Source organism: Mobula birostris, unplaced genomic scaffold, assembly GCF_030028105.1.
Source record: "Mobula birostris isolate sMobBir1 unplaced genomic scaffold, sMobBir1.hap1 scaffold_834, whole genome shotgun sequence".
In the NCBI taxonomy this organism is placed as follows: Eukaryota; Metazoa; Chordata; class Chondrichthyes; order Myliobatiformes; family Myliobatidae; genus Mobula; species Mobula birostris.
In genome coordinates this window covers 98,590-113,411 of record NW_027278551.1, presented here as the reverse complement: position 1 = coordinate 113,411, position 14,822 = coordinate 98,590, and the positions used below count along the sequence as shown (strand labels likewise).

General features: G+C 48.4%; 1 protein-coding gene across 1 annotated transcript in view; it reads right to left on the bottom strand.

Annotated features, from left to right (window-relative positions):
- LOC140193766 (zonadhesin-like) overlaps positions 1-14,822 on the bottom strand; it is a gene marked incomplete at its 3' end in the record, with an annotated part of 61,749 nt that overhangs the window by 20,479 nt on the left and 26,448 nt on the right. The window contains exons 11-15 of the mRNA XM_072250933.1: positions 12,351-12,528; positions 9,698-9,806; positions 5,389-5,474; positions 3,895-4,074; positions 2,681-2,883 (exon numbers count right to left, since the gene is read on the bottom strand). Of these exons, the coding sequence (XP_072107034.1) occupies positions 2,681-2,883; positions 3,895-4,074; positions 5,389-5,474; positions 9,698-9,806; positions 12,351-12,528 (756 nt within the window). The remainder of the gene's footprint in view (positions 1-2,680; positions 2,884-3,894; positions 4,075-5,388; positions 5,475-9,697; positions 9,807-12,350; positions 12,529-14,822) is intronic.

Sequence of the window (14,822 nt, the reverse complement as noted above, 5' to 3'; positions counted from 1 at the left end):
TATTGGTCGTGCCAAAATTGATATAAAAATTAGTGAGGTAGTGTTCATGGGTTCAGTGACCATTGTCTTCAGGCTCCTGTACCTCCTTCCTGATGGTAGCAATGAGAAGAGGGCATGTCCTGGGTGATGGGGTCCTTAATGATGGACGCTGCCTTTTTGAGGCATCGCTCCTTGAAGGTGTCCTGGGTGCTGGGAAGGCTAGTGCCCATGATGGAGCTGACTGAGTTTACAACTCTCTGTAGCTTATTTCGACCCTGAGCAGTAGCCCCCTGCACCCCCCCCACCCCACACCGGACACTGATGCAGCCAGTTCGAATGCTCTCCACACTACATCTGTAGAAATTTGTGAGTGTCTTTGGTGACAATCCAAATCTCCTCAAGCCCCTAATGTTGTGCCTTCTTTGTAACTGCATCGATATGCCTGCGATGTAGCTGCAAGTTTTCCATTCCACCTTTGCATTCATGGAGTTGTGCAATGACAGTAAACCCGACTTTGACTTCAGAAAGCCGCAGACGAAGGGTTGGTAAATTGTTGTGGTGTAGATGGGTACGAGGTGGTCTGCATGGAGATTGTGGGCTGAATCGTGTGTTTAATCCGACTCTACTCCACAAATAAGGAAGGGATCTAAACATCTACTCTTTGACAATCTGTTGGGAACTTACCATTCACAAGTGCCTTAACTATGGTGTCACAGTGGCACACTGCTTAGGGTTACTGCTCCGTAGACCCCGGGTTGGATCCCAGATAGGGTCACTGTTCCGGAGACCTGGGTTGGATCCCAGATAGGGTCACTGTTCTGGAGACCCAGATTGGATCCTGGGTAGGGTCACTGTTCCGGAGACCTGGGTTGGATCCCGGATAGGGTCACTGTTCCGGAGACCCGGGATGGATCCCGACTGCGTGTGTGTGTGTGTCAATTGGCCACTATAAATTGTCCCTCTCGTATGCTGGTGAGGGGTAGAAACTGGGGAAGTGGGATTGGTATGATAGTGTGCCTGACAGTAAATAGGTACTCGATAGGCAGAAAGCCCCGTTGACTACATGTGTCCAGGGAATTGTGAAAGGGCAAATTGGTTCATTACTGAGCCATGCACCAAACTACAGTTAACATCTTTGTATTGCATGCCATCCATACAGATCAGATCATTATACAATGCACTGAGGTAGAACAAGAGGGTGAACCCTCTCAAGGCGGAAGGTCCTGATGGAGTACCTGGTAAGGCTCTGAAAACCTGTACCAACCAACTGGTGGGAGTATTCAAGGACATTTTCAACCTCTCACTGCTACGGGCTGAAGTTCCCACTTGCTTCAAAAAGGCAACAATTATACCTAAGAAGAATAATGTCAGCTGCCTTAACGACTATTGCACTAACACTCACACCTACTGTGATGAAATGTTTTGACAGATTGGTCATGATATGCCAACTGGTGGAGTGGTGTCAAAGCAACAACCTGGCACTCAACATCAGTAAAATGAAAGAGCTGATTGTGGACTTTAGGAAGGTTAAGATGAAGGAACACATACTGATCCTCATAGAGGGATCAGAAGTGGAGAGAGTGAGCAGTTTCAAGTTCCTGGGTGTCAAGATCTCTGAGGATCTAACCTGGTCCCAACATATCGATGTAGTTATAAAGAAGGCAAGACAGAGGCTCTACTTTATTAGGCGTTTGAAGAGATTTGGCATGTCAAATACACTCAAGAACTTCTATAGATGTACTGTGGAGAGCAATCTGACAGGCTGCGTCACTGTCTGGTATGGAGGGGCTGCTGCACAGGACCGAAAGAAGCTGCAGAAGGTTGTAAGCCTAGTCAGCTCCATCTTGGGTACTAGCCTACAAAGTACCCAGGACATCTTCAGGGAGCGGTGTCTCAGAAAGGCAGCGTCCATTATTAAGGACGTCCAGCACCCAGGGCATGTCCTTTTCTCACTGTTACCATCAGGAAGGAGGTACAGAAGCCTGAAGGCACACACTCAGCAATTCAGGAACAGCTCCCCCTCTGCCATCTGATTCCTCAATGGACATTGAACTCTTGGACACTACCTCACTTTTTTAATACATATTATTTCTGGTTTTTTTTGCATGATTTTTTTATCCATTCAATATACATATACTATAATTTATTTATTTATTTATTATTGTTTTATTTTGTTTTTTCTTCTATATTATGTATTGCATTGAACTGCTGCTGCTAAGTTAACAAATTTCACAATGCATGCCGGTGATAATAAACCTGATTCTGATTCTGAGAAAAGATCAAACCATAAAATGTTACTGTTACGGAAGAAGTGCAGTGTAGGCAGAGAAAATGGTGTAAGGACCTCAAGTCTGCCTTATCGTACTAGGGGACCATTCAATAGTCTGACAATGGTGAGATGGAGTTTTCCCTTCAGGCTGGCAGTCACTGATTTCTGGCACTCGTACCTTTTACCTGATGGGAGGTGTAGTCTATGAACCCTGTTGGTTTAACTCTTCCAACTCAAAGTCCCATTCTGGTTAAACTCTGCAGCACCTTCCTGGGAGTGACGTCTCCCTCCCCGAGGAGCGAGGGTCCAGACTGAGGGTCAGCAGATGTAGTGCTACTGAGCAGTAACTCTCACCCTTCCAGCTACAAACCTCCCCCGCTAACTAACTCCCCCCCCGCTCCAAACCCTCCACCCGAGCTCAGTTGCACTCACCTGGTGGTAGTTCCTCTCGGGGTCAACGCAGCCGCATTGTTCAAACGGTACGCACCTGTCCCCGCTCAGCACATGGCCGGGATCGCAGACACAGCCCTCGACGCAGGGGTGGGTGCAGTCGTTGGGGGCCGACAGGTCAGTGCAGGACGCAGGGCATGCGTTGCTGCAGGACTCATAGTGACTGCCCGCCGGACAGCTGAGAGCTGTGGGGACAGAGGAAAATCAGTGCAAGGTACTGCAAATGGCTTGTTATTGTCTCATGAAAAGCTTCAACAACCCACAAGGTTCCTTAACGTTGACATAGCTCCCACAGCCAATGACATGTACCTCAAATAGCCTCGAACAGCCAAGTCCAGCTCCCGGACTTCACATGTGGCTTATCCGTTCAAGCCTGGCAGAACCGTTTCTAATGACAGGAGAAGGGGTGAAGGCACCTCACTGGTGCTTTAAAAACAGCTCCTTTGGGCAGATGGGGCTCATCAGCTGAGGTTGGCAGCTCATCTAGGAGAAGGAAAACTCTGATCTCAAATCCCCGCTGCCTTGCAGCTGTACCCACTCATGGGGAAGGCTTGGGGAGTAAACCCCGAGGGAAAAATCCGGAGCTGGACTCCCTAAGGCAGTCCTACATTGAGTTCAATGTTAACTGGCAACTCCCGTGACGCTGCTGGTGCCAAACTGTATTGTTCTGCCGTTCCTTTGGGTTCACCAGAGGCGTGGAGAGGGGAGCCTGCTCTCCGTATTGTACTGACCTGGCTTGTGTACCTAGATCAGGGTCATGTGAAGCCATGGGATCAGGTAGTGGATGGTTGTACGAGCAGCCGGTGCAGATCACAAGTCCTGGTTATGTGACCACTGAGGACAAGCAGACAGTCTCTGAAGAGTATCGATAATGGCTGGGGTCACCCGTCTTGTAAAGACACTGCCCAGGAGAAGGCAATGGCAAACCATGTATAGAAAAATTTGCCAATACCCATGATTGCCCACGTCATACGACATGGCACATAGCAGCAGAACTTTATGGTGTAATATGCAGGAAATGGGAGGATATGGTAGGGGGTTGGATTGGTACCATGGTTTACACCGACGCGGTGAACCGGAGGGCTGTTCCTCCGCTCTACTGTTCCACGTTTCACGGTCTACGATTTGACACTGCATCAGAAGGAGGGTCTGCTAACACTCCCCAAAACAGCTGCGAGCATGGTCCAGCTACTCACGGCAGAAGGTCTTGTTCCGCCAGCTGACAGAAACGCCAGCCTGGGCGCAGGCATCTGCATAGGCCTGCAGGGCAAAGCACAGAGACACCACCTCGTCGTGCGGTCCGCATGACACGTCGTACACACAGTCCTTGAAGTACTGCTCCACAGGAACGCGTTTATTGCACACACGGAAAGGACCTTTGAAACAGAATCGAAAGTAAGTGCTCGAAAAATAATAAACATGCTTGTCGCATTAACAGTAAGGTAGTCTGTTTGCTGTGCTCATGGGAGGGGCCCGTAGAAACAAGACTCAAAATTAAATGCACCATCCTGCTGAGCTGCCTCAAGAGGTGAGTTTTACACTTACGCAATGTCACTAATGGCATAAAATATCCCGGGACAAATGTTTAATTCCTAATTGGTTATGAGAGTATATCCCAACGATCCGGGCATTGGCTGAGTCAGTGTGTTCCCAACGGTCCCAGTGTCTCATTCCCGTAGGATTGAGTCAGTGTACCCCAAGGTTTAGTTTAGGATCCTCACTCTTTGGGACATGCCTTGTCAGGGACCTGTAGATGCACACTCAGCATTTTAGGAACAACCTCTTGCCCTTTGCCATCGGGTTACTGAGTGGTCCATGAACCGATGGACACTACCTCCCTGTTCCCTTTTTGCTCTATTTATTTAGAACGTAGAAGAGTACAGCACAGGAACAGGCCATTCGGCCCACAGTGTTGTGCTGAGCCAGCTAAAAAACCAATCAAAACACCCAGACACTCCTACCCACATCATATCCATAGCCCTCCATCTTTCTTACATCCATGTGCCTACCCAAACGTCTCTTAAAAGCCTCTAATGTATTTATTTGCCTCTACCACCATTCCAGACATCAACCACTCTCTGAGTAAAAAACTTACCCCTCACATCCCCTTTGAACCTGACCCCTCTCGCCTTCAATGAAGGTCCTCTGGTATTAGACATTTCTACCCTGGGAAACAGATACTCTGTTTACTCTACCTATGCCTCTCATAATTCTATAAACCTCTATCAGATCTCCCCTCAGATTCAGCTCCAGAGAAAGCAATCCAAGTTCATCCAGCCTCTCCTGACAGCACATGTCCTCTAAACTAGGAATAGGAAGGATGCAATCACACTGATGGATTCCGCCCCCCCCCCCCAGTAGCCACTGGGACATTGAGGAACAGATACTTAATCAGATTAAACAGTAAAGTAACTTGTTGTATTTTTTTATGTCTTGCATTGTACTGCTGCTACAAAACAACAAATTTCATGACATATGTCCATGAGTTTAACCCTGATTCTGATTTCCTACTGGAATGAGTCAACACACCCCAATGGTTCCCGAGTGCCACATTTCTTTAGGTTCGCGTCAGCGTGAGGACCCTGTAAGATGGAGTCACTGGTTCCAGTGACCCCATCTGTCGAACACCCGTGGGCTAGACGAGGCCCACGTCCCCACTACCATCACCGGCACTGCTCCCGATCTCCCACCTTTCGGGTCTTTGATGAATCCGCAGCTCCAGGGCTCCTTGAATTTGTCGTTGTCACAGTCCAGAGGGGATCTGTCGTGTGTGCACCTGAAAACAACACAGGGAAAATAGTGTTAGAAGCTTTGGGACATGATGGGTGCACATGTTGAAGGGGACTTCGTATGGAACACTCAATGGACATTTGGCTCCCAACCACCAATCAGATCGTGACCATTCCCAACAAGGGCACCAGAGAGTTTTGCGGACCTGGGCGACCTCTTCCAGTTCATCGGTGAAACAGTTTAAGTCTCCTGTTCTCATGTCTCGTTCTGCCTTTTCAAGGTGGCAGGGGTCCTGTCGGAGTCCATGATCTGCAGCTGCGCTCAAACTGTGGCTCTGCATGGCGTTGGCTCTCACACCTCGGAACTCGCCTTGTGGACTGGAAGGCATGCGCTCTCGGGGTGCAGCCCTTTGGATGACCCAGCTTCTTGCCAGTGTCACTGACTGAAGTGTCCCGGGAGATTGTAACATCGAGACAGCAGTGTATGCCGCTGTCGAAAGAAGGCCCTTCAGTCAGGAAAACTCGAATGAGCGTCTCCCCCTTGCTGAGGCAGGAGCAATATCTCTCTCCCTCATCAGAGAGAGAAAGAGAGAGAGGTGTCGTAGTGTTGGGATAGACAGTAGTTTCTGATGGACTCTAGATCACGGTCTTTAGGGGCTTTGTTATTGCTTGTATGGTGGGTGGTGGTGGGGGCGCTGATGGTTTTGCTGGTGCAAGTGGGGGGAGGGGGAGGGTTGATGATTTTGCTTGTGCGTGGGAGGGGGCGAAGTCTTTGGGGTATGTCATTCATACTTTGGGGTTTTTCTTCTGTTTTGTGGACGTCTGTGAAGAGTAAGAATTTCAGGTTGTATACTGTATACATTCTCTGATGTTAAGTGGAACCATTGAAGAGAGATTGTAACCACTTCCCTTGACAACTCCCCCATCAGTAATATGCTGGGATGCAAACCCACAGTTTGCTGAAAGTGGCCCACAAACCTTCAGTGGTTACAATGTCCCTTGTTGCAAATGGTCACTATCTGACTGGTGGTTAGAACTGAATAGGACTTCATTGTCATTGTTCAAGGCAATGAGATGGTGGTGCTACTCCAGTCCGTGCAAAACAGATATTTACAATGCATGCAGTACAGCTCAATTTTAAAAAAGTGACTTTAATAGTCCATAGCACTCAAAGACCATTGGTAAGCCAGAGTGCAGCATTACTCAGCTGCACAACAGCCCTCGGGAAGAAGCTGTTTTTCAGTTTCACTGTCTTGGCTAAGATGTTTCTGTATCTCCTGCCATCTGGCAGGAGATTGAACAGACAGTGTCCAGGATGGGATGGGTCTTTAATGATGTTACGAGTGCACAGTAGGCATTGATAGTTGTAGATTGTCTCCGGGTCTGGTAGCTGTGTCCCGGTGATGTGTTGAGCTGTCTTAATCACCCACTGGAGTGCTTTGTGATCTGTCTTGTTGCAGCTAGAGTCCCACACGGTCATTCCGTATGTCAGTATGCTCTCTACCTCACATCGATAAAAGTTGGCTAGCAATTTTTGGGGCAGATTAGCTCTCCTTAAGCAGCCTTCTCCACTATTACGGTTGTGTTGACGGACCAAGAGAGACATTATTGGGGACCTATGTATGAGGGTTGGGTGGCAGAGCAGAGGTACGTCTCTACCAAAGGAGGTGTAAGGTGCTCCTTTCCTCCACCTGTCTGCAGGTCACCCTTGGGAAAGGTGTAGAACCTGCTTGGCCACCCCCCACCCCCATCCCGATCAGGGTCACATGAGAGCAGGTGGTGGATGGCCGTATGAGCAGCCAGCGAGGCCAAGTCACTGGGTGTTTTTAAGGCAGAGGTTGACAGATTCTAGATTAACCAGGGCATGAAGGGATACGGGGAGAAGGCAGGAGGTTGTGGCTGAGAGGGAAAATGGATCAGCCATGACGAAATGGTGGAGCAGACCCGATGGGCCGAATGGCCTCATTCTGCTCCTATATCTCATGGTCTTATGTCACGTTTTGGTTACGTGACCACTGATGCCAGGCAGACAATCTCTGAAGGGTATTGATAATGACTGGGGGTCACCCGTCTTGTAAAGACGCTGCCCAGAAGAAGACAATGGCAAACCACTTCTGCAGAAAAATTTGCCGAGAACAGCCATGATTGTCCACATCATACGACACGGCACGAAATGATGATGATGGTGAACAATAATAAAGAAATTTGAAATTGAGTACTGGGAGAAATGCTTTCCCTGCCAGGAAAAGGCAGAATAATTCAGCCAAAGCTAAAGATTTGAGAGTGGAATTGAGATGTCTCGCACGTCACACGACACGGCACATAGTGATATGACAAGGTACTTTCAGACTGTATTAGGGACCTGTGTATGAGAGATTTCAGTAACACAGAGCTGGGCTCTGTCACGTCAGTCAGTTTGATTTATAGTCACATACACCAGGGTGCAATGAAACCCCTTGCTTGTGTGAAGCTGAACGATTAAACAGTGTTCATGGTAATAATTTGTACAGCAATAAACTCGACGACGATCACAAAACAGCAGAACGGTGCTGAGATTATGGTGCAATCTGTAGTGGGAAAAGAAAAGCTAAAGTGACGATAACGAAGGATGTAGATTTAAGAGTCTGAGAACATGGCAGCACCATTGGGAAGTGGATGTGAGGGAGGTGGCTGGTTGAGGACTCTGATGCAGCAGGGAAGAAGCTGTTCTTGAGTCTCGATCATTGTCATCATTATGTGCCATGGGTGATCAGGGTCTTTCCATGACCATGATTGTTCTTGGAAAATTGCTCTACAGGAGTGGTTTGCCATTGCCTTCTTCTGAGCAGAGTCTTTACAAGAGGGGTGACCCCAGCCATTATCAATAATCTTCAGAGATTGTCTGTGTGACGTCAGTGGTCACATAACCAGGACTTGTGATATGCACCGGCTGCTCCCATGTCCTTACGTGACCCTGATCGGTGGGGTGGGGGGGGGCGGGCAGCTAAACAGGTGGCACACCTTTCCCAAGGGTGATCCGCAGGCTAGCGGAGGAAGGAGCACCTGACACCTCCTCTGGTAGAGATGCATCTCCAACCCGCCACCTATGAGTCTGGGTATCTGGCCATTCAAGCTCCTTTGGCCAAGGTGCATTCTGCAGATGCTGGAAATCTGAAACAGCACACACAAACTGCTCAGCAAGGTCAGACAGCATCCAGGAGGGGAATGAGCAGTCGACGTTTTGGGCCATGACCCCTCATCAGGACTGGTGATACTGTGCGTCTTCTTGAAGCAGCACTCTGTGAGGATGGACTGAGTTATGTTTATCGCTCTCTGCAGGTTCACACAGTCCAGTTGCTGCCCCTGGCTGAGATGCCCATTGTCACAATACTTTCTATGGTACATCTTTTTCCTAAAGTTGGCATTGCTGGTGGAGGTAGTGGGGACAAGTTCCCACTACCTGTTGAATGCTCCTAATGGTGTGCACTTCAAATAGCCTCTGACAACCAGGTCCTGCTCCTGGCCTTCATGCGTGGCTTAGCTATGAAGCCCGGCGCAATTGTTTCTAGTGACAGGAGAAGGGGCAAAGGTGGGTTACTGGCGATACAATTTGGCACCAGTGGCATTACAGGAGTTGCCTGTCAGAGTTGAGCTCAACGTAGGACTGTCTTAGAGACCCCAGCTCTGGATTTTTCTCTCTGAGTTTATTCCTGAAGCCTTTCTCTTGTGTGGGAATAGCCGCAAGGTAGCAGAGGTTTGAGATCAGAGATTTCCGTCTCCTGGATGAGCTGCTAATCCAGGCTGATGAGCCCCATCTGACTGGTTTTAAGGCGCCTGTAACCCGCCTTTGCCCCTTCTATTGGCAGGATCTGTGGAATCCATTGCCATAGGCGGCTGTGGAGGTCAAGTATTTAAGGCAGAGGCTGATAGATTCTTAAATAGTCAGGGCACGAAGGGATATGGGGAGAAGGCAGGAGATTGGGGCTGAGAGGGAAATGGATCAGCCATGATGAAATGGCGGAACAGACTTGATGGGCCAAATGGCCTAATTCTGCTCCTATATCTTATGGTCTTAATTAAGCAGTAAAGCTTCTGAAGGTTACTGGGTAGATTATTGGCTGTAATTTTTCCTTGAGCTCAGGGTGATGAACAGATCTAGTGGAGGACCTTCAATCCACACAATGAGGAGGCGGGCTTCTTATATTTATTAGGAGTCCTAAAAGCATCTGGATTTGAAAATGCAGCATCTGCCAGGCTGATCTCTGATAAGTAAATTAAAAACTGCACTTACTGTGTAGAGGTTCCTGGCACCAGCCAGCTGGCTCCAAAATCTTCAAAGCTGCCAGCGTCCTGACCGTCAGGCGTGTGTTTGTCATCGGATGTGATCCCATTGTAGTTTCCTGCATTCACAGCATAATAAGATATCAAATGCTACGGGAGATGGTCATTTGGCCCTTTCAGTCTGTCCTATCCACTTCACTGCAGCTTGTAATACTTTATCCCGCAGTCTGACATTGTGTTTATTTATTGAGTCACACCGCGCCGCCCATCAACTGTCCCCCTTCCACCCCCACCCCACCCCGATATAACCCTAGCCTAGTCACAGGACTATTTACAATTAGCCTGCCAATCGGTACGTCCTTGGGTTGTAGCTGGAAACTGGAGCACCCAGAGTCACGGGGAGAACGTACAATTTCCTTACAGGCAGTGGCGGGAATTGAACCCAGTACTGTAAAGCATCGCACTGCCGTACCTCGTACTACTTCAGTGCACCTTTATTGTGAATTGGTCCATAAGGATTGTATGCACAACATCTAGTTCATCATGAACACAAAAGATGTTGTATATTCTGTCTGGTTAGCCCCAACCTGACGGCATGAATATCGATTTCTCTAACTTCTGGGAATTTCTGCCCCTTCCACCCCGACCCCACACCTTCTGTCTTTTTTCCATTCCCCATTCTGGTTCCCCTCTCAACCCTTCTCTTCTCCCTCTGGTGCCCCTCCTCCTTCCCTTTCTCCCATTGTCCACTCTCCTCTCCTATCAGATTTCGTTTTCTTCATCCCTTCAACTCTTCCACCTATCACCTCACAGCTTCTTACTTCAGTAACCCCTCCCACACTCAAACTTCCCTCTCACTTGGTCCTACCTATCACCTGCCAGTTTGTCCTCTCCCCTCCCCCTCCCCCACCTTCTTATTCTCGTTTCTGCCTCCTTCCTTTCCAGTCCTGAAGAAGGATCTCAGGCCAAGACTTCGACTGGTTATTCCCCTCCGTAGGTGCTGCCTGACCTGCCGAGTTCCTCCAGTACTCTGTGTGTGTTGCTTCCCTTTTTCTTTGAACCTCGGTACGTGTTACAATAATAAATCAAGAAACTACAGAGAGTTGTGGACACAGCGTGGTATATCACAGAAACCAGTTTCCTCTCTGTGGATTCTGTCTACACTTCCCGCTACCTCAGTAAATCAGCCAGCCTAATCAAAGACCTCACCCACCCCGGACAGTCTCTCTTCTGCCCTTTCCCATCGGGCAGAAGATACAAAAGCCTGAAAGTACAAACCACCAGGCTCAAGGACAGTTCTACCCCACTTTTACAAGAGAACTGAACAGTCCCCTAGTATTATAAGATAAGAACATAAGATTCCACAGATTCACCACTTTCTGGCTAAAGAAATTCCACCTCATCTGTGTTCAAAATGGACGTCTCTCTATTCTGAGTCCTACACTTCCCCACCATAGGAAACATCTTCTCTTTGGGCCAGGGGTTCCCAACCTGGGGTCCACAGAACCCTTGCTTAATGGTGGGGCCCATGACATAAACAAGGTCAGGAGCCCCTGGTCTAGGCCTTTCAATATTTGATAGGTTTCAATGAGATCCCCTCTCATTCTAAGTTCCAGTGAAAACAGGCCCAGGACCATCAAATACTCCTCATATGACAAGCTTTTCATTCCCAGAGTCATTCTTGCAAATTTTCTCTGAACCCTCTCCAACGTCAGCACATCCTTTGTTCCAAACCTGCTCACAGTACTCCAAGTAAGGCCTTGCCAGCGCCTTATAAAGCCTCAGCCTTGCATCCTTGCTTTTGGGCTCAAAGCTAAAGGATGTGCTGGCATTAGAGAAGTTTATGAGAAAGATCCCAGAAATTTGTGACCCCAGCCATTACCAATACTCTTCAGAGATTGCCCGCCTGGCACCAGTGGTCGCAAAACCAGGACTTGTGATAGGATGTAGTTTTGAGGTTTTATAAAGTACTGCTGAGGCCTCACTTGAAGTATTGTGAACAGTTCTAGGCCCTTTATCCAAGAAAGGATGTGCTGAAACTGGAGACGGTTCACGAGTATAATCCTGGGAATGAAAAGGTTAATGTATGAGGAGCATTTAATGGCTCTAGGTCTGTACTTATGGGAGTTTAGAAGAATGAAAGGGGATCTCTTTGAGACCTAAAATATATTGAAAAGCCTGGATAGAGTGGATGTGGAGAAGATATTTCCCATAGTGGAGGAGTCTAGGACCAGAGTACACAGTCTCAGAACAGAGAGATGTCCATTTAGAACAGAGGTAAGGAGCAATTACTTTAGCCAGAGGGTGAAGAAATTAGGAATTCATTGTGATAGATGGCTGTAGAGGCCAAGTTATTGTGTATATTTAAAGCGGAGGTTAACAGGTTCTGGATTAATAAGGGCATCAGAGGTTACGGGGAGAAAGCAGGAGAATGGGTTTGAGAGGGATAATAAATCAGCCATGATGGAATGGTGGAGCAGACTCGATGGTCTAATTCTGCTCCAATTTCTTATGGTCTTTTTGCAATAAGCATGGCAGAAGACCATAAAGAATTTCAGGGTTGTATGTGGTGCCATGTAGTCTGAGCTTTGGCTTTGAACTGTTGTGATTTAACCCTTCGGCAAAGCAGCAGGTGGGAGGGCACATTTGCCCACGAAGCTTACCACAGAGACCACAGAGGTGTCCCGCGTAGGATGATGGGACGGTGAGGTCAACACGGTGGTTCCCGTCATAGCGCACCCTCAGGCCGAACGCAGTCTCCAGTGAGACATAGCCCCCACTGATGCGAATCTGCAGCTTGTCTTCCAGAAAGATGGGGGGGTGCACCAACTTCCCTTCCACCTGTAAGAACACCATTAGATTTCAAGACAGGGGAAATACTGGAACACTCAGCAGGTCAGGCAGCTTCCATAGAGGGGGGTACAGCCAATGCTCCCTCTCAGAGAGTGAACAGTACTGTGAAAATGTCTTAGGCTCTTATATATCAACGTGGAGTGGAGAGCGAGTTTGTAAATCTGGCAGGAGCAAAGGATGTTGGGAATGGTGAGGTTTGAGCACTGCAGGAGGGGTGTGGGTCAGGTGGCAGAGAAGGAGTGTCAGGAGCGGAGGGGAGTGGGGGAGCAGACACACCCAGCCCTGAGGCACCAGGCAAGGTCACTTGATTCCAAACAATTGGTTTATTGATCATTACAGAATGTCTCTGGTGCTTCCCGCTCCCTCCCCTCTCCCTTCCCCTTTTCCCAACCATGATTCCCCTCTCCCTGACCCCTTCCCACTCTCAGTCCACAATAGAGACCCATGTCAGAATCAGGTTTATCATCACTCACATATGTCATGAGTTTTGTATTTTGTGGGGGGGGGGGGGTGGCATCTGTACAATGGAATACATACAATTACTACAGTAGTGAGCACCCTAGCTATATAAATGTGTGCTTAAGAGTTCTGCACAGTACTGTAAATCAGGGGTCCCCAACCTTTTTTGCACCGCGGACCGGTTTAATATTGACAATATTCGACCGGACCGGCCGACCCGGGGGGGGGGGGGGGGGGCGGTGTTCAAGTAGGGTTAAACTCAACATGTTTTTTACAGTTAAGGTTGCCAACTTTCTCACTCCCAAATAAGGGACAAAAGTAGCAGTCAAATCCCAGGACACTTTACCCCAGGAAAGACTACCATGACCACGAAGCCTTGCGCGGGCACCTGTGTGCGCATGTGTGTACGTGCTGATTTTTTCCCCCACAAATCGGTTTTGCCTTCATCTTCCCAACAACACTGTACATACATTTTTTCTACATTTATATAGGCTGTGTATTTATGATATCATTCCTGCTTTTACTATAAGTTAGTGTTATTTATTTTTGGTTTTATGTGTTATTTGGTATGATTTGTTAGGTTATTTTTTGGGTTAGGAACGCTCAAAAATTTTTCCCATATAAATTAATGGTAATTGCTTCTTCACTCCACACCATTTCGGCATGAAAGGTTTCATAGGAACGCTGTACCTTAGCGGGGGAAAATACGGGACAAGGGCGGTCCCGTATGGGACAAACCAATTTAGCCCAATATACAGGATGTCCCGGCAAATACGGGACAGTTGGCAACCCTATGTTCAAGTTCAACAGTGCGTGACAGGGAATGAGGAAAGGTGCAGCTGACTCATATCGTTTCCTCGCGGCCCGGTAGCACATGCTTTGCGGCCCGGTGGTTGGGGACCGCTGCAGTGAAATGGTGCGTATGAACAGTGCCACCTACTGACTAACCCCCTCATCGTGGGTCACCTGTCACCTGTCACCTGCTGGTTTGACCATAACTTGCTCACCTGGGAAGCAGGGAAGGTCACGGCGTCGGACAGCAGGGAAACAGCCCTTTCAGCCCAATTCGTCCATGCCAGCCATCAACACTTACCCCATTTGCCAGCTCCTCATTAGGAACTTGAGGAGGTTCGGTATGTCACCAGAGACTTAGCAAGTAGCTACAGATGTATCGTGTTGTGCATTCTGACTGGTGGCAAGACAGCCTGCTAGTGAGGCTCCAGTGTGCAGGTCACAGGAGTCTGCAGAAGGTTGTTTACCCAGCCAGTTCCTTCATGAGAACAACCCTCCCACTCTCGAGAAAGCCTTCAAAAGGCACTTTCTCAAGCAGGTGGCATCCATCATAAGGGCCCTCATCATCTGGGACATGCCCTCTGCTCATTACTACCATCAGAGAGAAGATACTGGAGGCTGAAGACACACACTCAACGTTCTTGAACAGTTTCTTCTCCTCCGTTATCAGACACCTGAATGCTTCATGAACCCATCAACACTTGAGCACTGCTACACTTCCTTCCGCAACGCTTACAAAGCTCTCCTTCGACCAGCTTTTGGAAAATCAGATCACTCTTCGATCCTGCTTTTGCCGACGTACAGGCAGAAGCTGAAACAGGAGGCGGCCATAGTTTAAACCGTCCACTGTTGGTCCAACCAATCGGCCTCCATGCTGCAGGACTGCTTCGATGACGTCAACTGGAATGTCCTCCATGATGAGGATGTCTCCGAGTTCACCGATGGAGTCATGTGCTTCATCTGGAAGTGCATTGACAATGTTGTTCCCCAGAAGTCAGTCAGGGTATTCCTGAACCAGAAACCCTGGATCA